Source organism: Myodes glareolus, chromosome 3 (assembly GCF_982192425.1).
Source record: "Myodes glareolus chromosome 3, mMyoGla1.1, whole genome shotgun sequence".
NCBI classification, from domain to species: domain Eukaryota; kingdom Metazoa; phylum Chordata; class Mammalia; order Rodentia; family Cricetidae; genus Myodes; species Myodes glareolus.
This window is the reverse complement of record NC_142028.1, coordinates 68087654-68108681: the sequence shown is the minus strand read 5'-3', so window position 1 is coordinate 68108681 and position 21028 is coordinate 68087654. Positions and strand designations below refer to the sequence as shown.

General features: G+C 40.8%; 1 protein-coding gene across 5 annotated transcripts in view; it reads right to left on the bottom strand.

Moving 5' to 3' along the window:
* LOC125400382 (protein argonaute-4) overlaps window positions 1-21028 on the bottom strand; it is a 46899-nt gene that overhangs the window by 13157 nt on the left and 12714 nt on the right. For 3 of the 5 annotated variants that reach the window (XM_085686595.2, XM_085686593.2, XM_048434405.3), the window contains exons 3-15: window positions 17722-17842; window positions 14294-14475; window positions 13992-14128; window positions 13760-13894; window positions 12353-12440; window positions 9194-9341; window positions 8721-8840; window positions 8476-8604; window positions 8123-8256; window positions 6724-6908; window positions 5274-5433; window positions 609-924; window positions 376-510 (exon numbers count right to left, since the gene is read on the bottom strand). In XM_085686595.2, the coding sequence (XP_085542721.1) occupies window positions 376-510; window positions 609-924; window positions 5274-5433; window positions 6724-6908; window positions 8123-8256; window positions 8476-8604; window positions 8721-8840; window positions 9194-9341; window positions 12353-12440; window positions 13760-13894; window positions 13992-14128; window positions 14294-14475; window positions 17722-17842 (1990 nt within the window). The remainder of the gene's footprint in view (window positions 1-375; window positions 511-608; window positions 925-5273; window positions 5434-6723; window positions 6909-8122; window positions 8257-8475; window positions 8605-8720; window positions 8841-9193; window positions 9342-12352; window positions 12441-13759; window positions 13895-13991; window positions 14129-14293; window positions 14476-17721; window positions 17843-21028) is intronic. The other 2 variants (XM_085686594.2, XM_085686596.2) reach the window with 2 other exon arrangements.

Genomic DNA, 21028 nt, shown 5'->3' with positions numbered 1-21028 from the left:
CTCTGGGCGTGTCTGTAATGGAGTCTCTAAATAAGTTAAATTTCAGATTTTTTGTTTTGTTTTTGTTTTAGCTTTGTTTTGTTTTTTGAGACAGGTCTCTTTGTATAGCCCTGGCTCTCTGGAACTCTCTCATTAGCCAGGCTGGCTCCAAACTCATAAAGACTACTGCTTCTATCTCCCAAATCCACCACTGCCCGGCAAGAAGCATTCATTCTTAAAACTCCTGTTATCCAGAACTTGTCATCTAAGTTCAACTTAGTTACTAAATTACCATTAGACACAGCCAGTTTCAGAGAAATTCACTGTCTACATCTACTCAAAACCACAGTCACTGCCACACAGTCAGAAGAGGAAGCTCTCAGCACGACTTCTTACCCTTTCTGTTTTATCTGCACAGAAGAGGCGTGTGTGATGTCTCTTTTGCACCACAATGTAGGTTATTCCTGGTCGATAGTCTTCCTCCAAGCTTATACACGCCTTTCGAATTGCTATTAGCTCTGGCCAAGCTACCTAGGAGACAGAAGGGGAATTTTGTTTGATGGAGGTCTCAGTTTTCAAGCAGCAAACTGAAGAATGCTGGGAGGAGGGCATGGGGCTGATGGGAGCACCTGCTTCATCTGTCCCTCTGACACCCCTCCACGGTAGTAGATGATGCGAGTGGGCTTGAAACGTGTGGACTTGTAGAACTGAATCAGCAGCTCCCGAGCCATGCTTGTCAGGTCCTGCACAACCTCCTGACTGTAGAGGAGCTCCTGGGCAATCTCCTGCCGAGACGTCTGCACCCGCACTGTGGCACAGTACCGGCTAGGGTGGCCATCCATGCTGCCCACCACGGCTGCAATAGAAGGCTTCTTCCCATCCCCAGCAGGAGGATGAGTGACATCTGCTCCCAGGAAGATGACAGGCTGCTGGAACACTGAAGGCCTGTCCAGATTTAAGAAAACAGTGCCACTCAAAACATATGGGTACAAATCTTTGAGTCTAGAAAAATATATCACTAAGATAACTGTCATCTTAGAAAAGAGGGCCTATGCCCGTTAGGAAAGAACACGAACCTTCCAAAACCCAAATCTCTTTAAATTGTGAAATTTAAAAGAGAGAATCAAATTCATTTTTTGTTTTATTTTATACATATGTATCACTTATATCATATATTTTGCTTATTTATTTTATTTGCACACACAGACCCATACAAATATAATCCCTACAAGAGTAGGAATTTTATTAAATCTTGGTCATTACTAGTACCTAGAACATTCCTTAGCTCATACTTGGCACTTGGTAAACATCTGTTGAAAACACAAATTCATTCTGTGTCACTGATTCCTCTATCTGTGGAATCAAAAGAAATATGAACGCTTTTCTGGTGAAAGATAGACAAAAAATCCATGTATAGTGGTATCTATAAGTCAACACTCATGTCAGGAGGTGAAAGCAGGAAGACAGGGAGTTGAAGATCACCTTCAGCTCTGCAGAGTCCAGTTCAAGGTCAACTTAAGATAATATGAAACACAATCTCAAAAGGAAGAACATGATCCAGACATGATGGCATATACCCACAGTTGCTAAGGCTTACCTAAGCAGGTACGTTTTGAGTTCTAGGCCAATCTGATCTACATAAAAACTCTTTGTCTCAACAAATAAATAAATTTTTTAAAAGACATAAGATGATAAAGAATATACAAGATCAAATTCCAAGCCTAAGGTGTACCAGAGGCTGGAGAAAGGGCATGGTCAGGGGTCAAGATGGTAGATGCTCTTCCAGAGCATCTGAGTTGGTTCCTAGCATCCACACTGGGCAGCTTACAGCACCTATAACTGCAGCTCCAAGGGGATCTGACATCGCTAGCCTCTGTGAGCACCTGTACTGGTGCCTTCATGTGCACGTGATAACACCTCCTGCACACATGTGTACATAATTTAAAAAATATATAAGAGGCAGGTGGATTGCTGTTGAGTTTGAGGCCAGCCTGGTTTACAGAGCCAGTCTCAGGAAGGCAAGGGCTGTTACACAGAGAAACCCTGTCTCAAAAAAACAAAACAAAGCAAACAAAACAAAACAAAAAAACAACCAACAACAATAACCCATAACAGAGACAGACAGATAGATAGATAAAAGGATTGAACTAGCTCCTTACAGAAGATGCCCCCAAATTAAATCCAAACCCAAACATGTTTACTATCACTAATCAGGGGAAAGCAAATTGAAATAATAGTAAGATAATATTTCTTATAATAAAAATGTCTAAAATTAAAAGTACTGCCAAGTAGTGATAAAGATATGGAATGACTATACCTCTCAGTAGAAATATCAATTGTTACAGACAGGTTGGAAAAATACCTGACTGTATCTATTAAGGCTAAATTTATGTATTCTCCATAACTCCATTTTCTATAATCCAGCAATTCCACACAGCATCCCGCACAAGAGAAACAATGCTTACCTCCATAATACATAATACTGTAGAACTTTACAATGAATATATACTGTCCACCAAAGAACAGACAGAATTATATGATTTTTATCTACACAAGAAAATAATCCATAGCAATTAAAAATAATTAAATGCAGCAACGTAAGTGGATTGTATAACTACAATGTTAAGAAAAAGGAGATAAAACAGGCAGAGTGGTGCTCCCCTTTAATCCAGTGTGGGTGCAGACCACCGAAGAGGCAACATGTAAGCTGTCACACTGAGAAAGGTACTGAGCCCATGTGGCTAACACAGATAAGGATAATGGGGTAATATATGTTATAAGAGTTAACAAGAAGCCTGACCTAATGGACCAATCAGTTTATAACCTTATAGAGTCTTGTGTGTGATTTTTCTTTGTTGCTTGCCGGCTGTTGGGGTACTGGGAGGGACAGAAACCCCAACAAGCCGGCCCTCATGTTATAATCCAGCACTCAGGAGACAGAGGTAGGTGGATCTCTGTAGCACAAATTCTAATTGGTCTTAATAAATAAAACCCGGAGTCAGATATTAGGGAGTGAAAATTGAAGGATCAGAGAAGCAGTGGGGTCATCCACTAGAGAGACCTTTTATCTCTACCAATGCTCAGAGCGAAGGGGTGATCCTGTCTTCAGACTGCACTGCTCCTCAGACTGCTTCAGACTACATCTGTCTCCACCAAACCTCAGACTACAATGAGCTTCTCTCTCCTCCTGCCTTATATTCCTCTCGCTGCCCAACTATATCACTCCCTGTCTCCATCTCCCTAGTACTGGAATTAAAGGCATGAGATCCCAAATGCTGGGATCACTTTTGTGTGAGCTCTGTTTCTCTTTTATACAGACTCAATCTTGTGTAGCCCTGGGTGACCTTGAACTAAGAGAGATCCCTCTGCCTCTGTCTCCTGAATCCTGGGATTAAAGGTGTGTGCCACTATTCCCTGGTCTCTAGTGGCTTAGCTCTGCATTCTGATCTTCAAGTAAGCATTATTTGTTAAAATACAAACAAAATATCACTACATTTTCCCTTTTTGTCTAAAATAAAAAAGAAGGCTATATAGCCAGGTGGTGGTGGTGCACGCCTTTAATCCCAGTACTCAGGAGGCAGAGGCAGGCAAATCTCTTTGAGTTCAAGGCCAGCGGGATCTACAAGAACTAGTTCCAGGTCAGGCTCTAAAACTACAGCAAAACCCTGTCTTGAAAAACCAAAAAAAGAAAAAAGAAAAAAGAAAGAAAGAAAGAGAGAAAGTAATAAAGAAAGAAAAGAAAGGAAGGAAAACTATATACAGTAAGTACAATATATATAATATATACAGGCAATAAGTACATTACTATCTAGTCCATTTGCATTTGACAAATTCAGAGAAAATGCTCCATTATCTATCCTATCTTGGTGAGTTCAAAGTCTTGTACCTAATTTACTTTCTATCATAACTTGCATTACCATCCAAAACTATCTTTCTGTATCTCTAAGCCTTATACCCACCCCTCCAATGAGTTTCTTTTCTGTGTCTGGTAAATAAGGAAAACTATAACTATCTAGTCTTCAACTCCCTCAGAGACCCAAGAAGGAAATAATATTAACTGAGTAAGCAAGAAGTGTGAGCAAGTGACTTCCAAAAAACGCGAGAAATGACAAAAACTGGCTGCCTGGATAGTCACCCAAAGTTCCTCTGAAATGGTGAGGCACCCATTTTAGGACTACAGGCCTAGCATATCCTACAGACTTTTCTGTGAAGCAGGATTTTTGAAGGACTGTCCCACCTTGTCTTGACAAGGTTTTGTTGTCACTGTCTTTTGTGCTCTGCTTGTCCAATTTGGACAGCATACCATCAGTAATTGAGGCAAGAGCACTTCCTTGCCCAGTGACTTTTGCCACAAAGAAAGTAAACTCCATGTGGAGTTTCTTTGATGCCCATCATCTCTGAAGTAGATTGGTGCTGCCAGGAGCAGATCTTTGTGAGTTTGAGGCCAGCCTGATCTACAGAATGAGTTCCAGGACAGACAGAGTTAAGAAAGAAGAAAGAAGAAAGGAAAGAAGGAAGGAAGACAGACAGACAAAATAGAGCACACTGCACCAGTGATTCTATTTATAGGAAGGTCAACAGAGAAAGCCAATCTATACCAGCAGGTCAGAAGAGCAGTTTCTTTTGGAATTATATGTTTGTAGGTAACTAAGGGTTTCACATAAAGGGCATTATGACAATAAGATACAGTCCTGGCTCTGGGAATTACCTATTTAGAGTGGGGAGAGAAAGCCTGGTAGAATCTGGAAATGCTCTAAATCTCTCTGGTGGTGCTACCTGGGATTACACACACTATATAGAAACAGTCATTGAGTTGTGTATTTGACATGTTTGGCTTATTGGTTTCCATTCACTGGTGGGAATGGAATCCAGGGCCTGAATACACTAGGCAAATGCTCTACCACTCAGCTACATCTCAGACCTTAGTTTTGTTTTGTTTTTGAGACAGGGTCTCACTGTATAGCTTTGGCTGGCCTGGAGCTCACTATGTAGATCAGGCAGGCCTGACACTCATAGCCATTGGCCTGCTTCAGATTCCTGAGTGCTGGGATTAAAATATGAACTACCACACCCAACTAAATCCTTGGTTTTCTTTTTCTATCTTTCCTTTCCTTTTTCTTTTTTTGAGACAAGGTCTTGCTATGTGATTGACTTGGAATTCACAATTCTCCTGCCTTACTTTACCCAAAAGTAATGGTATGTACCACCATATCTGGCTGGAAGTTGTGCCCTTTATCATAAATCATGTAATTTAGATTTTAAATAAAAGTATGAAAAACAAATCATGGCCTTACCTTTGATGAGGTACAAGTACATTGTTAATTCCTCCAAGCTTTGCATTTATCTTCAGGCAAAGGTTGGAAAGGGTTTGGGGTGAGGTCTTGACAACATTTTTGACCTGGACACATTGTGTGGCCATACCTAAAAGGGTATCTCCAACTCGTTTCACCTCCGCTATAAAATAAGTCAATAAATTAGTTCCCTTTAAAATGCTTAATCACCTAATATGAGTTAAGGAAAGAGTCCTAAACATTAACTTTCACCAATCACAGAGTGCTAGGTGCAGATATCAAGTGCCAGCACTTTTGTCTGCTAAACCCTCTGAGCAGCCTTCTCTTTCCTGACTTGCTGCAGCTCTGGAAGCCAGCCCACTTCCTTTATTCTTCAGGTGCTGCCTGCCACCACTTGCTTGATCCCTTGAGGTTTCTTCTCCTCAGAACTAGTCTGGTAAAAATCTCCTGGCTCCTTCCTCCTCAGAGCACACACCAGCCTTTTGAATTTTACTTTCTCTTTTTCGAAACATAAGCAATAAATAGGAGGTTACAAAAGAAGAAGATAGAGGGTTGGGGGTGTTTGACAAAAGCTTAAGGGCTGGTCTGCAGTCTTTACTTGGTGGGTAACCAAGAGAAGAACCCTGAGTCCCTCTTCTAACAGCAGATATAAACTAAGTACACCATCTTCTAGAAGCAGCAGCACCCCCACTCATGTCTATTCTCCCCACTCTGATATCCTGTTTTTCACTACCATATTCTACTTATTCCAGTTCCCTGCACTATGGAAGGCCTACACAGCATTTCCTGCCCCCACGTCTAGTCACCTCATCCCAGTAGGCTGGGTAAGGCCTCGTGGCTGGTTGTACGCAGATGCAGAGAGAAAAGCCTGGTGGCAGCAACCTTGTAAACAGTGTCTGCTCTACCAAGTTGGGTCTTGGAGTGAGGATGATGTGGCTATATGGAACAGAGGCCACTGTCTATCGTGAACAGACACAAAAGAAGAACAGGTAATAAATCGTGGTCTGGATGTGGCTCAGTGGATAGAGTACTTCCCTATCATGTATGAAGCCCTGGGTTCAATCCCCAGCACCACATAAATCATGTGTAGAGGTTCATTCCCAGAATCTGAGTATTGGGAGGTAGAGGTAGAATTCAAAGTTCAAGATCATTTTCTACCACAGAATGAGTTCAAGACCAGCCTGACTGACATAAGATCTTGTCTCAACAAGAAAGAGAGAAAGGGCAGGAAGGGAAGGGGGGCAAAGAGAAGTAAACTAGAAAGTGTTGTCGTGCCATTTCTCCCCAAGCAAAACACTCTAGCACTGAGCTGTCTGTCTCCTCCACGCACACTGGTAGTCTCTGCGGCTTAGACCACAGAGAATGGCGAGTTGGGACTGAGGCATCACCTAGCTTATCCTGTCAAACCTAGGACTTGAAATCACCCCTCATTCAACATTAAAAAGGTTCATACCATATACTGGTGTCTTTCCAGGCAAGATAACCACTATTAGCTGCAGGCCCACGTATGTCATTTTTAGGTGTTTAAACATGGGCTCCACACTGTCTGCGCCTTGTGCATACTTGCAGAAACATGGCTGACCCTGGATGGGCATCCCTGCATCCTTGGAGATTTTACGAAGCTGGTCAGTGAAACTCCTGTTAAGACAGAACCAGTGGCACAGTGCTTTCAATTTCACACGTAAGCAAACAAACAAAAGCTCTTTCAGCAGTTGCCAAAAATAGACTGGCAGTTGTGCCACCACAACTGTATCAGAACAATCTGTATTAGTAAACTACCAAATCATCAATCTGAATTTTTATTACTATTTTTTGTGGTACGGGAAATTAAACCCAGGGCCTTAAATATGCTAGGCAAGCACTCTACCATTAAGCTTTATCTCAAACTCCATTTTGAATTTCTAAAAAATTATTGAGATTCAGGGACTAGAATAGCATTTATATTCAAAAGATTTTTTTAAAAATCAAGTAGGTGATTCAAAATTGAAAAAAAAAGAGGGTCATAGTTTTAGGTAACATAATTTGATAAGGCTAGGAAAAGAAGAGGAGGTGAGCTTGTATTCAGCTGGGAACACATGAATATGCAATCCTCGAGTCCATAAGGTTAGAATTGGAAACAAATTTGTAACAGGTTTGGTTCAAGAAATTCAACATTATTTTTTTTCATTTTGAAGTTTTAAAATTTGAACTTAAGACGTTATTTCAATCTGTGCATAAATCAGGGTCTTGTGATTTAGCCCTAGCTGGCCTGAAATTTGCTGTGTAGACCAGGTTGGCCCTAAATTTACAGAGTTCCAACTTGCCTCTGCCTCCCCAGTGCTGGGATTAAAGGTGTGTGCCACCATACCTAGCCTCAACATAACTTATTTTGTGTATTTGCCAACATCTTGTAGGATTCTTTTCCCACCCCAGTTCTGCTTTCCTGATTTTCTTTCCCCTTCTCTTGGACTTCCTTACACAGAAGCTGTATCTCTAAGAGGTGCATGATGCTCTTAGACAGCTTTCCTACAGCAAACAAGGTCACTACTAAGTTATAATTGCCAGAAACAGACTAATTTTTATTTTTACCTGAAAAGATGTACACCAATGGAAACTCCTAAGAACTGAAGAATTTCCCTAAATAGCATTGCTTCAGCCTCATTACTCACAAATTCCTATTCTAAGTATGTGGAAGCTGAATCGGATTCTCAAAGAATCCTCAGATTTACAATAGAGCATAGGGTCTCTTCTGCAGACTCAGACAGCATTATTATGGGCACCAAGGGTCAGTGCCAGTGTGCCCAGCACATTGACATAAAGATGGTATTTTGTATCTAGAAGGAGCATTACTGGGCTGAAAATGGGATACTCACTTTAGTAAATCTTCCCTACATTGTTTCTGAGGCGCAAAACAAGCCACTGCCCAAACTTTAATTTCAATGCCAGCATAAAACTGCTTTCCTCGCATGTCCCAGACACCCTGGTTGGGTGTGGCTACTGTTTTATTCTTTAAAAAAAACAAAAAAGAAACAAAAGAAAAGAGAAAAGATATTACAATCTAAGACCATTTTTGTGGTGAAGAGGGAACAAACAAAACTTTATTTGCTACAGTCAGAAGACAGAAGGTAATAATGAGCACAACTGCAGGTAAATTTAAATTCAAAGGTGCGTGGTTTTTTTTTTTTTTTTTTTTTTTTTTAATTGGAGTGGTGTGGAAGCAGCTTACCCGGCCTCCATACTGCAGCATTGGAGCTGGAAGCACCCTGCCTGTGAGCTCCGTCATCTCGTTGTGGACAACAATCCCAAATTCCTTCAGGTACGGGTCAGGTCCACCCACCAAGCTATTGCTCTTCACCTAAGGGATGTGAAAGCCTGCATATAAACCAAACAGGAACTATGTTCCCTTGGGATTGTTTATTCTTTTGTTTTTTATCTCACAGCAGGCTAATCTGAAGGCCATGTCTTACTGACCAGTCTACTGATTTCTTCCTGTCTATCAGGAGCAGATCTCGCTGTGGCTTTGATCATTGTAGATGTCTGATTGTCTGTGAGCTTCTTTATACATCTCTGTCCTGCCACTATATTACAGACCTGCAGGGAGACAAAGAGAAGCTAGGTTTTGTTGAAACGGGCTTCTACACATGAAGTCTTTGTCCATTCCAGGGGGAAAAGGGAGTTATATTAGAAAGTTCTATGCACAAAATACTTCAAAAAGACTAAATTCTACCACTAGTTTAGAAGACTGTGTGTCTGTTTTTCAAGACATGATTTCTCTGTGTAGCCCTGGCTGTCCTGGACCTCACTTTGTAGACCAGGCTGGCCCCAAACTTACAGAGATCCACCTGCCTCTGCCTCCCCAGATGTGGAATTAAAGGAATGAATACTTCTTTTTAAAAGAAAAATTAATTCAAGATATTGGCAAAAGGAAATTCCAGTTGACTTACCTCAAGGGGCAAGTATGTATGCTTTTGCTCTTGTCCCACTTGAAGGCATGGAAGATGGGGGTATTTCAGCTGCAGACTATACTTTTGCTTAAAATACTGAGCTACTGTACATTCCATAGCTTGACCATTTTCTAGCTGCAAAGGAAAGCTAGAGAAAAGAAAGTTTATTTAGAGCTTTTACTTTTTTTTTGTTAGTGGTAAAAACCACTAACATTTTCTATGTTGATTAGTCACTTAAGAAACAAAGGTCAGGCTGGGCAGTGGGGGCACACACCTTTAATCCTAGTACTCCAGAGGCAGAGGCAGGCAGATCTCTGTGCATTCAAGGCCAGCCTGGTCTACAGATTGAGCTCCAGGACTGGCTCCATAGCCACTGGGAAACCTTGTCTCAGGAAGAAAGAGAGAGAGAGAGAGAGAGAGAGAGAGAGAGAGAGAGAGAGAGAGAGAGAAGAAAGAAGCAAAGGTCAAGGCTGAGGATGTGGCTCACTGGGTAGAAAGTTTATTTAGCAAAACAAAGCCCTGTGTCCGATATTCAGCACTACATAAACCACATAAATAGCTATGGTGATGCATGCTTATAATTCTAGCATTTGGGAGATGGAGGCAGGATAATCAGGAGAAAGAGAGAGTGTGTGCATACACATGCAAATAAGTAAATAAATTGTGAAAAAAATGAACAAGGGTCAGGGCTAGGGATACAGCACAGTGACCAGGTATATGTGCAGAATGCATAAAGCCTTTCATTCAATCCCCAGCACCACCACCACTAGAAAAAAAGTCTTATTACTTTCAGTTAAGTCATTTTAGTATTGTACCAGAACAATTCCATTGAAATTTCAATGTCTGTTGAAGCCAAGCAAAAAAAAAATTAATACAAAATTTAATATTTTTTCACAAAAGATCAAGCACAGTGACTCATACCTGAAACCCTAAGTACTCAAGAGGGTTGAGGCAGGAGAACCACTTCAAGTCTGAGGCCAGACTGGATGTATTTATGATCACTATGTGCATGACTGGTGCCTCAGAGGTCAGTAGAGGGTCACTGATCCCTTGGAACTGAAGTTATGGAAAGCTGTGAGCTACCATGTGGGTGCCTGGAACTATACCTATATCTTCTGCAAGAATAACAAGTTTTAACCACTGGGTTCTCTCTACAGCCCATCTTGCTTGCTACAGAGACAAGTAAATTTAAATAAGCACTTGGGGTCATCTACACACTGTTATTGGCTTAAAACAATGTTTTTTCTGAATGAACAGAGTATAGTTATTAGGACCACATTTTAAGATTTTCCAAGTTTTCTGATTCCTAAGCCAGGGCAAATTATGTGATTTGGAGGTGACAAGACTAAATATATAGATTGGGGAAATGGATTAGGAGGTTAAATCCTCACTTTGCAAGCCAAATATCCTGAGTTCAACCCTGGAATCGTATAATAGAAAGAGAGAACCAACTCCTAAAAATTTTCCTCTAACCTCCACACATATATTGCAGCACACTCATGTGTGCAAGCACACACACACACGGGGGAGGGGAGAACACCATGGACACAAAGTTATAACAGCAAGAAAAGAACTCCTAAGTAACCAAAATAATGTAAGATTTAACAATATTGGGGCTGAGAGATGGCTCAGGGGTTAAGAGCACTGACTGTCCTTCCACAGGTCCTGAGTTCAATTCCCAGCAACCACATGGTAGCTCACAACCATCTGTAGTAAGATCTGATGCCCACTTCTAGCCTTCAGGGATACATGCAGGCAGATGCTGTATACATAATTAATAAATAAACCTAAAAAAAGATTTAACAATATTTACTTAGCAAGAGCCAATATCTTTTTCGTGTCAGACACAAATCAAGTGATCCTGATTAGAAGAATGAATCTGTCATATAGTAATTGTATAGGCACTTTCAAATACATTCTCACTTAGGCACAGCACTCAATAGACTACAAGTTGTTTGGTTAGAAAAGTAAGATTGAGTAAGTGGAAAGGAACACGCTACTGGAGTCAGGACACACAGGAATAGCTGGGAGTAACAACGCGCTATAAAGGAAAGGAAAGACAACTACACAAATCTGCAAAGCAGTATCTGTCTTCCTACAGCAGCCTGTACGATAGCTAGACCCTAGCAGAGTTATCAAGTACTGAGGATTAAAATAATGACAATTGTATTCTTTTCAAAATTCTTAGTTTTGTTTTATATATATATATATATATATATGTATATGTATGTAGTATATGTATACACTTGTGTGTGCATGTGTACATGTGTGTGTACGTGAATGCCAGGAGTCAACATTAGGTATCTTCTATCACTATCACTGACTTTTGTGAGACAGAGTCTCTCACTGAACCTCAAGTGCACCTTCTGACTAGGCTGGTGGATCAGCAAGTTCTGGAGATCTCCCCGTTACTCTCCACTGGCACTAGGATGACAGATGTTCACCTCCATGCCATGCTTTTATGTCAGCAATGGGGAGCCAAAGTCAGGTGCTCACACCTATACAGCAGGCACTGTATGAAATGACATCTTCTTGTATTCTTAAATACAAGTTGATCTATGTTTAGTATACTTGGTTCAAAAAGTAAGATGGACAACTATTCAACAAATATCTAAAATATTTTTTTAGGGGCTGGAGAGATGGCTCAGAGGTTAAGAGCACTGCCTGCTCTTCCAAAGGTCCCGAGCTCAATTCCCAGCAACCACATGGTGGCTCACAACCATCTGTAATGGGATCTGGTGCCCTTTTCTGGCCTGCAGGCAGACACACAGATAGAATACTGTATACACAATAAACAAATAAATATTTAAAATAAATAAATAAATAAATATTTTTTAGAGCTTTTGTGGTAAGTGAAGATTCTTGTGATCCCAAAACCACACTACTGTGTTCGGACGGTCTTTGCCAGTGACGTGCAGTAACTTCCTCAGGTATCAAATTGCTACCATATTTTATTGTTAACTTGGGTTTCTTTTGTTGTTTTTTTTTTTCATTCATTTTGTGATTTATCAGGTTTTGAGACCTAAAGGGTCTCTTGGGGTAGCTCAAGTTGGCCTCAAACTCACAGCAATCCTCCTGCCTCAGTCTCCTAAGTACTGAGATTACAGGTATAAACCATCTCTCGTGACTACTATACTATTTTAGATGTAATTGACATACGTTTGATGACTGGCTGGCCGTCTTGTCACATTGCAAACTCGGTATTTTCGTTTCATCTGTCCACAGTGAGTCACCTCAACTTTGAGACCTGAAGAGTAATTTTTTTCTTTTTTTTAATTACTTTATAAATAATACCAATCAAAATTTCCACTTCCTCCCCTCCTCCCACTTCCCTCCTGTTCCCCCACTCACTCTTCCCCCTCCCACTCCAGTCCTAAGAGAGGGCAGGGTACCTTGCCCTGTGGGAAGTCCAACACATCCCTCCATCCATCCAGGCTTAGCAAGGTGTGCATTCAAATAGACTAGGATCCCAAAAAGCCAGAACATGCAATAGAGACAAATCCCAGTGCCATTATCACTGGCTTCTCAGTCTGCCCCAATTGTCAGCCACATTCAGAGGGTCCAGTTTGATCCCATGCTTGTTCAGTCCCAGTTTTTTTTAAATATTTATTTATTATGTATACAATATTCTGTCTGTGTGTCTGCCTGCAGTCCAGAAGAGGGCATCAGACCTCATTACAGATGGTTGTGAGCCACCATGTGGTTGCTGGGAATTGAGCTCAGGACCTTTGGAAGAGTAGGCAATGTTCTTAACCACTGAGCCATCTCTCCAGCACCCCCTTTTTTAAATATTTATTTATTATGTATACAATATTCTCAGTCCCAGTTTTTTAAAAAAAGATAGAGTACCAGTTTTAATTAAAATCATAGTAACAAAACCAAATTCAAATGTTGTCTTCAAAAAGTCTAGGAGTGACCAGGCATGGTGGGACACATCTTTAATCTCAGCACTCAGGAGGCAAAGGCAGGCAGATGTCTGTGAGACAGAGGCCAACTTGGTCTATATAGTGAGTTCCAGGACAGCCAGAACTACAAAGTAAGATTCTGTTTCAAAAACGCAAACAAAAAGTCAAGGAGTGCATTAGTTTGGAAAGAATTCTCATTCTCTCCTTACCTACTGCAGATAACAAAGGTTTCTACACACACACACACACACACACACACACACACACACACACACACACACAAGCAATAACATAGGACAAAAGCTAGAAGAATGTGGAGCCAGATTCATCATATAAAGGCAAAAAGATTCATGATACTCAACCCATTTTTGTTTTTGAGAGAGATAGCTCTACATAGTTCAGATGAGTCTTGAAGTTGTGATCTTTCTGCCATAGCCTCCTAACTGTTGAGATCACATGCATGTAATGCCATGCCTGGTTATATAACTGAATTTATTAGTTCATTCAATAAGTTTTTATAAGCATCAACACATTCTGGTGTCTATCTTCAAGTCTAAGTGTATACTAAGACTCTGAGGGAAGCCAGGTCTGGCTGGCTCAAGTCCAGACCACCTGCACTGTGTTGCACTCACTCCAAGATGACATTAACAGGAATACCTACCTCTAATTTCTTTGGTAAACTTGACACGCTGAGAGTCTGTTAGAGGTTTTGTCTGTTCATTGATGTTCTGAATGTCTAAAACCTCACACATGAACTCAATGATAGGCTGAGCCCGGTAAAAAGCAGTTGCAGATACTAACAAACAGAGAAAGGATGCTTAGTATTAAGGCAAAGAAAAGGGTTCAAACCAATCAAACGGAAACCAAAATTAACAGATAGAGTTTCAACCCACCATCAATGTTGAGCATCATATTCCACATGGCAGGTCTCACAGACTGGTGAAAACCGAACCAGACTTCTCTGCCACCTCCCAGAGGGTGGTAATAACCTTCAGGGGGTGAGAAAAAAGAACGGCCCACCGGAGTGTACCTGAAGAGAGAAGGGTTTGAATATTTCCTACAAAGCATTTTGAGGTCAGTTTGTGAACTGAAATCAAGTTTGAACTGTGACTTATGTCGAAAACTTTACATGGCTAAATACAATCTGTCAAAAAGACTGACATTTGTGGAAAGGGATCCAAAACAGGGTACTAACCTCATAGAGGGAAGATGCCTTGTAATAACGTCAAGTGCTTGTACTGAGTCATCCGGGACTTCATTCAGGTGCCCAGCTAAAGCTTCTAAAAGCAACTGAAGGCTCACAACTGACACCCATTGCACAGACACTTTGAAAGTTTGGTCTTTACCCTCACCTGGGAGGGTAACCTCCATGTCAACCTAGGGAAAAGTACATACAGACAAACAGGTTTATAAAGGTTGTAGGAAAGACCCCAGGAATATTCCGTATGGCATATGCATGATGGATACTTAATACTTTTTATAATTTTAGACCACTGGAAACAAAGTAATTGTTCATAAATAAAAAAATAATTTAATAGAAAATATTATACAATGATTAAAAATAAGGGGCTAGAGGGATAGAACAGTAGGTCAATGCTTTTACCACCAGCATTAATGACCTGAGTTTGATTCTGGGGCCCCATATGGTAAAAGGAGAGAACCAACCCTACAAGTTGTCGTCTAACCACCACATGCATGCCACAGCTGGAAGCAGTTTACTGTACATGCATGCATACACACATGCAAATAAATAAATACATGAAAATTTAAAAACAAATAAGGAAGATACTACAATGCGGATAAACTTCGCAAACATTATGCTAAGTGAAATAAACCTGAGATGGAAGGACAAACATTGATGATTCTACTTACACGAGGTACTCAGAACAGTCAAGCTTACAGAAACAAAAGGTAGAGGAGTGGTTACAAGAGCAATTGGCAGTGAGCAATATGGAAGTACTGTGTAGTGGGTAGAAGGTTTCTGTTTTAGATAACAAAAAGATTCTAGAATAGATGGTGGTGACAGATGCACGACAATGTGAATGCTCTTAGTAGTGGGCTGGAAAGATGGCTCAAAGGTTAAGAGCACTGACTGCTCTTCCAGAGGTCCTGAGTTCAATTCCCAGCAACCACATGGCGGCTCATAGTCATCTGTAATGAGATCTGGTGCCCTCTTCTGGCATGCAAGCATACATGGAAGGAATGTTGTATACATAATGAATAAATAAATCTTAAAAAAAGTGGAGTAGTTATGCATGCCTATAATCCCAGAACTCAGGAGGCTGATGCAGGAGAACCACAAATTCAAGCCAGACTGAGGCATAGCTCAAAAACATTTGTCTTGAATTAGAAAAAAAGAGTAAGGTGTATATAACTGTACATAACTGCTTAATGAAAAAAGAAATCACAGTATGATATGCAAAAAATAAGCATGTATATAAACATATATGTAAAAAGGTAACACATAAAATATCTAAAGTGACACATAACAACATGGGGCTAACAAGGAAAATGGAATTGGAAGGTACAAACATGAAGGAAAGCCAAGAAGCCTCAGCTCTTGTGAACTGTCTAATAAGTGTAGAAGGTACATGTGTTCACATATTACTTATAAAGTTAATTTAAATCAATAAAAAATTGTGGTTCTAAGAATTAAGTTCAGAGTCTCGTGCATGTGAGGCCAAGTGCCACACTACTGAACTACCTTTTTGATTTTTAGTTTATGTGTATTGGTGTTTTCCTGCATACATGTATGTAGCACACGCATGCCTGGTGCCCAAAGAACTGGGAAGAAGGTTCTAGGTTTCTTGGAACTGGAATTACCGATAATTATGAGCCACCACATAGGTGCTTGGAATTGAACCTGGTTCTCACAAGAGCAACAAGTGTTCTTAACCCACTAAACCATCTCTCGAATCCTACCTCTTTAAATTAAAAAAAATACTTTTAAATGTCAATTTTAGAGTATTTATTTCCTTGTCTATTTATTAATTAATATAAATGCAGGTTCCCATGGAAGCCAGAAGAGAAAGATAGACTTCCTGGAGCTGAATTACAGGCATCTGTGCTGCCTGATGTTAGTCCTGGAAACCAACCTTAGTTCTAGAAATAGCAGCAAGTGCTCTTAACTGCTTAATAAAAATGTTCTGTTATATCTATTTATTTTCTCATTCATTTATGTGTATATGCATGTACATTTAGGGGTTGGTATGTGGTATGGCATGTGTGTGGAGGTCAGAGGGCAACCTGTGGAAGTCAGGTCTCTCCTTCCACCCTATGGTCCCAGGAATTGAAGACAAGTTGTTCTGCTTGGATTATACCCAGCAAGCCATTTCAGTCCCCCTAATTTTAGAATACTAAAGGGTTTATAATACCCTATAACTCTACCTCCAGGAAATCTGATGCCTTCTGACCTTGTGGGTACCACATGTGCACAAACTCACACACAATCTTGTGCATAAATGCAATGAAAATATTTTATATATATATATACATATATATATATGTATATATATATACTTTTTTTGAAACAAAGTTTTTCTGTGTAACAACCCTGGTTTTCCTGGAACTCATTTTCTAGACTGGCCTTGAACTCACGGAGATCCACCTGCCTCTACCTCCAAGTGCTGGAATTAAAGGCATGTGCCACCACTGCCCGACAAAACATATAATTAAAAAAAAATACTTTCTTTTCCTCTTTGTTTTTGGTTTGTTCGTTTTTAACTAAGGGTTTCACTATGTATCCTGGCTGACCTGGAACTTTCTAGGTGTAGACCACACGGGCTTGGAACTCACGAATCTATACCTGCCTTTGTCTCCTGAGTGCTGGGATTAAAGATGTGTACTACCATTCTTAGCATTGTTTTTACTATTAAAATAAATGTTTAAGAAAATACTGTGACTGGGCGTGGTGGCACATGCCTTTAATCCCAGCATTTAGGGGGCAGAAGTAGGTGGATTTCTGTGAGTTTGAGACCAGTTTGGTCTACAGAGTGAGTTTCAGGACAACTAAAGATACATAGAGAAACCCTATCTCAAAAAAAAAAAAAAGAAAGAAAAAGAAAAAAAGAAAAGAGAGAGAAAGAAAGAAAGAAAAGGAAAATATTGTGGTATCATTTTCATAAATGAAGTAATAAAAATCCCACTGTTATATTTAGGTATAGTGTGAAAATGCAGACTATCTGTAGAGATGACAAATCAGTGTGCCCCAGTGCTCCTCTCATCTTTCATTTGCAGCTAGCTAAGAGGCAATCATTGTGGGAAGTGCAATCAATCTAGCATCACAATGAAAAACAACTCTGAGAACTGAAGTGAAGGAGGCTGTGAGCGTAGTTCAGCAGTAGAGCAAGGACCCAGCAGGTGTGCAGTCCTGAGTTCAAGCCCCATAGTAAGAAAAGGGAGAACAAGGAGAGGAGGAAGTTGGCAAATGGCTCGGTGAGAAAAGGTGCTTACCAACAAGCCTGACATGAGGGATGGAGACAACCAACTCACATGCACTGTGGTTTGTGTATGTCTCCCCACAATCAATAACCAAACAAATAAAAGAACAGTGACCACAAAGGAGAATATTGGGTCATCTGGAGTAGGTACTAAAACCCAGAGTTTCTTGCTGTTAACACTTACCCTATCCCGTCCAATTGGCAGTGGATGTGCTGTGTACATGTTTCTTTTGCCATCATAGCCAGGCTGCCGATCCCCAAATATCTGCATCTTGAAGTGTCGTACCATAGTGTCTACCACCTCCCTTAACAGTAATGGAGACAGTGGCCGTTAGCTTTGAGAAGTGATCAACAGAAAGCAATGTGTCATCATGCTTTCATCCAAACTCTGCATGGGGCCACTAGAAAAAAGTCGAAGCCACAAAAGCTGACTCAAGTAATAAAATAAATTAACTTATCTGTAGTCCCAACACTGGGAAGGTGAAAGCAGGAGATTTAGGAGTTCAAATGGCTAAATATTGTGTTTAAGACCAGTATAGACTACATGAGACCCAGTCTCAAAAAATAAAATAAAAAAAAAGATGGAGCAATGAGATGGCTCAGCAGATAAAGGTGATTGCTGCCAGTCCCAGAACCCACATAGTAGAAAAAAACCATACACTAATAAATTAACTAAAACTTTACAAGAATAATAAGTTTCAGATATCTAAGTTTTGTATGGATGTTTAACCATTGAATGATGTTTCTTATAAAATTAGAATTCTTATCAAGAAATGGTTTTAGAGGGCTGAAGACATGGCTCCGTGGTTAAGAGCACTGGTTACTCTTCCAGAGGACCCAGGTTCAATTTCCAGCTCCACACGACAGCTCACACCTGTCTGTACCTCCAGTTTCAGGGGATCCAACAACTTCATATAGACACACATGTAGGCAAACATGGATATACACAAAATAAAAATAAATTATTTTTAAAAAAGAAATGGTTGTCAAAAAAAGAAAAGAACTCAGAAATGTGTGCATCAATATATCTAAGATGCATGGTATTCAAGCGAGTAGGATCAACTCCCTTTTCTAATGTTACTGATTTCTTACTCTGTATATTACTTAGTTTTATTACAAAAAGTTCCTGGGTAGTATAGACAAAGAATGCTATAAAATATTCTCACTCCAAAAATATTGCTGGTCTAGTTTCTATTAGACAGTAATATTTTCTGTCAGTCAGTGCCTGGCTTTACTTAAGTAGTCTTACATATATTTTGGCTTACTCTATGCAGTTCCTAAAACAAATACAACGGCAAGGAAATATACAAGACAAAGACATATCTGAGTACACAGTGTTGTGAATGCTAAAGTCAGTGAAAGTTGGGTGCTTTGTGTTGCCACCTTTAAAAAGATATTATGTGTCTGTGTGTAAAATGCCTAAGGAGGCCAGAAGAGGATGCTAGATTGTCTGGAGCTGGAAATACAGAATGTGGCTGCTGGGAACCAAATTCCTGTCTTCTCCAAAAGCAAAAGGCATTCTTGACTATCTCTCTAGCCCCTATCTTTCCAAACTTAATGAGTTCCATGTTTGTGAGCTGTATACTAACCCAAATATCACAGCTAGTTAATGCATCAAAGTCAAATTTACAAATAAATCATGAAAAAAGTAGATGGAGAAATGTAATATCATATATTCTCACTTTTTTAAAAGCTAGCCTAAGAATTATAAATTCTTTCCATATTAGAAAAGGATAACTAGTCAGCTGTTTTTTGTTTTATTTTGTTTTGCTTGCTTTTATTTCTTTTTGAGTCAGGGTCTCATCTAGCCTAGGCTGGCCTTGAACTTCTGATATTAAGTGTGGGGATGACAGGCCTGTACCACCACACCTAGTTTACATGGTGCTGGGGATCAAATCCAGATCTTTGGAAGGCATTCTACTATTACTACAGTTTTTGGCCCATCCCAGCTTAATCTCCATTGTACTTATCATCATCTAATATATAATATGTTTTATTTGCTAATTTAGCAAGTTTTTATTATTTATTTATTCATTTATTTATAAAAATTTCCACTTCCTCCCCTCCTCCCAATACCCTCCCATTCCCCCCACTCCCTCTCCTCCTCCTTCTCCAGTCCTAAGAGCAGTTTTGACCATTAATATAAACTTCTTAAAGACACAAACATTGCCTCCCAACAGTCTAGAGGGTCTTTTCCCTCTCCTATGCCGTGTTACTACGAATTCACAGGGTAGACTCCAGCAGCTTGCTCCTAGGCATCAGTTCTCAGTGTGCACCTCTGTGTGGAGGTGGTGACCTGTCAGTTGAGACAGGCACTTTCTCTTTGATTTCCTTCTGTAATGATACTTTGTGTTTTAACAAATAAAGCTTGCCTGAAGATCAGAGTACAGAGCTAAGCCACTAGAGGCCAGGCAGTGGTGGCACACACCTTTAATCCCAGGACTCGGGAGACAGAGAGGGAACTCTGTTAGTTCAAGGTCACCCTGGGCTACATAAAATTGATCCCGTCTCAAAGAGAAACAGAGTCAGGTGGTATTGACCCACACTTTTAATTCCAGTACATGGGAGGCACATGCCTTTAATCCCCACACTAAGGAGGTAGAGACAGGAAGGGATATGGCTGAGCAGAGAGGAATATAAGGCAGGAGGAGACAAGAGCTCGATGGCTGTAAAAACCTAAAGGTTCCTGTAAAAACTGATGGTCCTGTAGCTCCCATGTCATTACAGGACTGGTACTCGAGCTGGGAACTGGGCCTGGAGACTTAAAAACACATAGACAGAGACAGAGACACAGGTCATCCTTGATACAAGAATGCCAAATGCCCATCTTTATTGTGCTCAGCGGCAGCATATATAGGGATCCTTAGCCACGCCCAGCTCTCGGGATCTTTCAGCTGCAGGTCTCATCAGCCTGCCATGAAGGTCTCACACTCAGAGCAGCTGCAGGCAAAGAAAGTTAAGGGGCCAGGGATTTATAGCTCCCAACAGATGACTGTCCGACATGCAGTCTGAGCATGCAGTCAGTCTGAGGAGGTAGTCTGAGGAGTCAGTCTGAGGAGTCAGTCTGAGGATGCAGTCTGATGAGGGAGTCTGAGGAGGCAGTCTGAGGAGGCAGTCTGAGGAGTCAGTCTGAGGAGGCAGTCTGATGAGGGAGTCTGAGGAGTCAGTCTGAGGAGGGAGTCTGAGGAGGCAGTCTGATGAGGGAGTCTGAGGAGGCAGTCTGATGAGGGAGTCTGAGGAGTCAGTCTGAGGAGGCAGTCTGATAAGGGAGTCTGAGGAGTCAGTCTGAGGAGTCAGTCTGATGAGGGAGTCTGAGGAGTCAGTCTGAGGAGTCAGTCTGAGGAGGCAGTCTGAGGAGGCAGTCTGAGGAGGCAGTCTGAGGAGTCAGTCTGAGGAGGCAGTGTGAGGAGTCAGTCTGAGGAGGCAGTGTGAGGAGTCAGTCTGAGGAGGCAGTGTGAGGAGTCAGTCTGAGGAGGCAGTGTGAGGAGTCA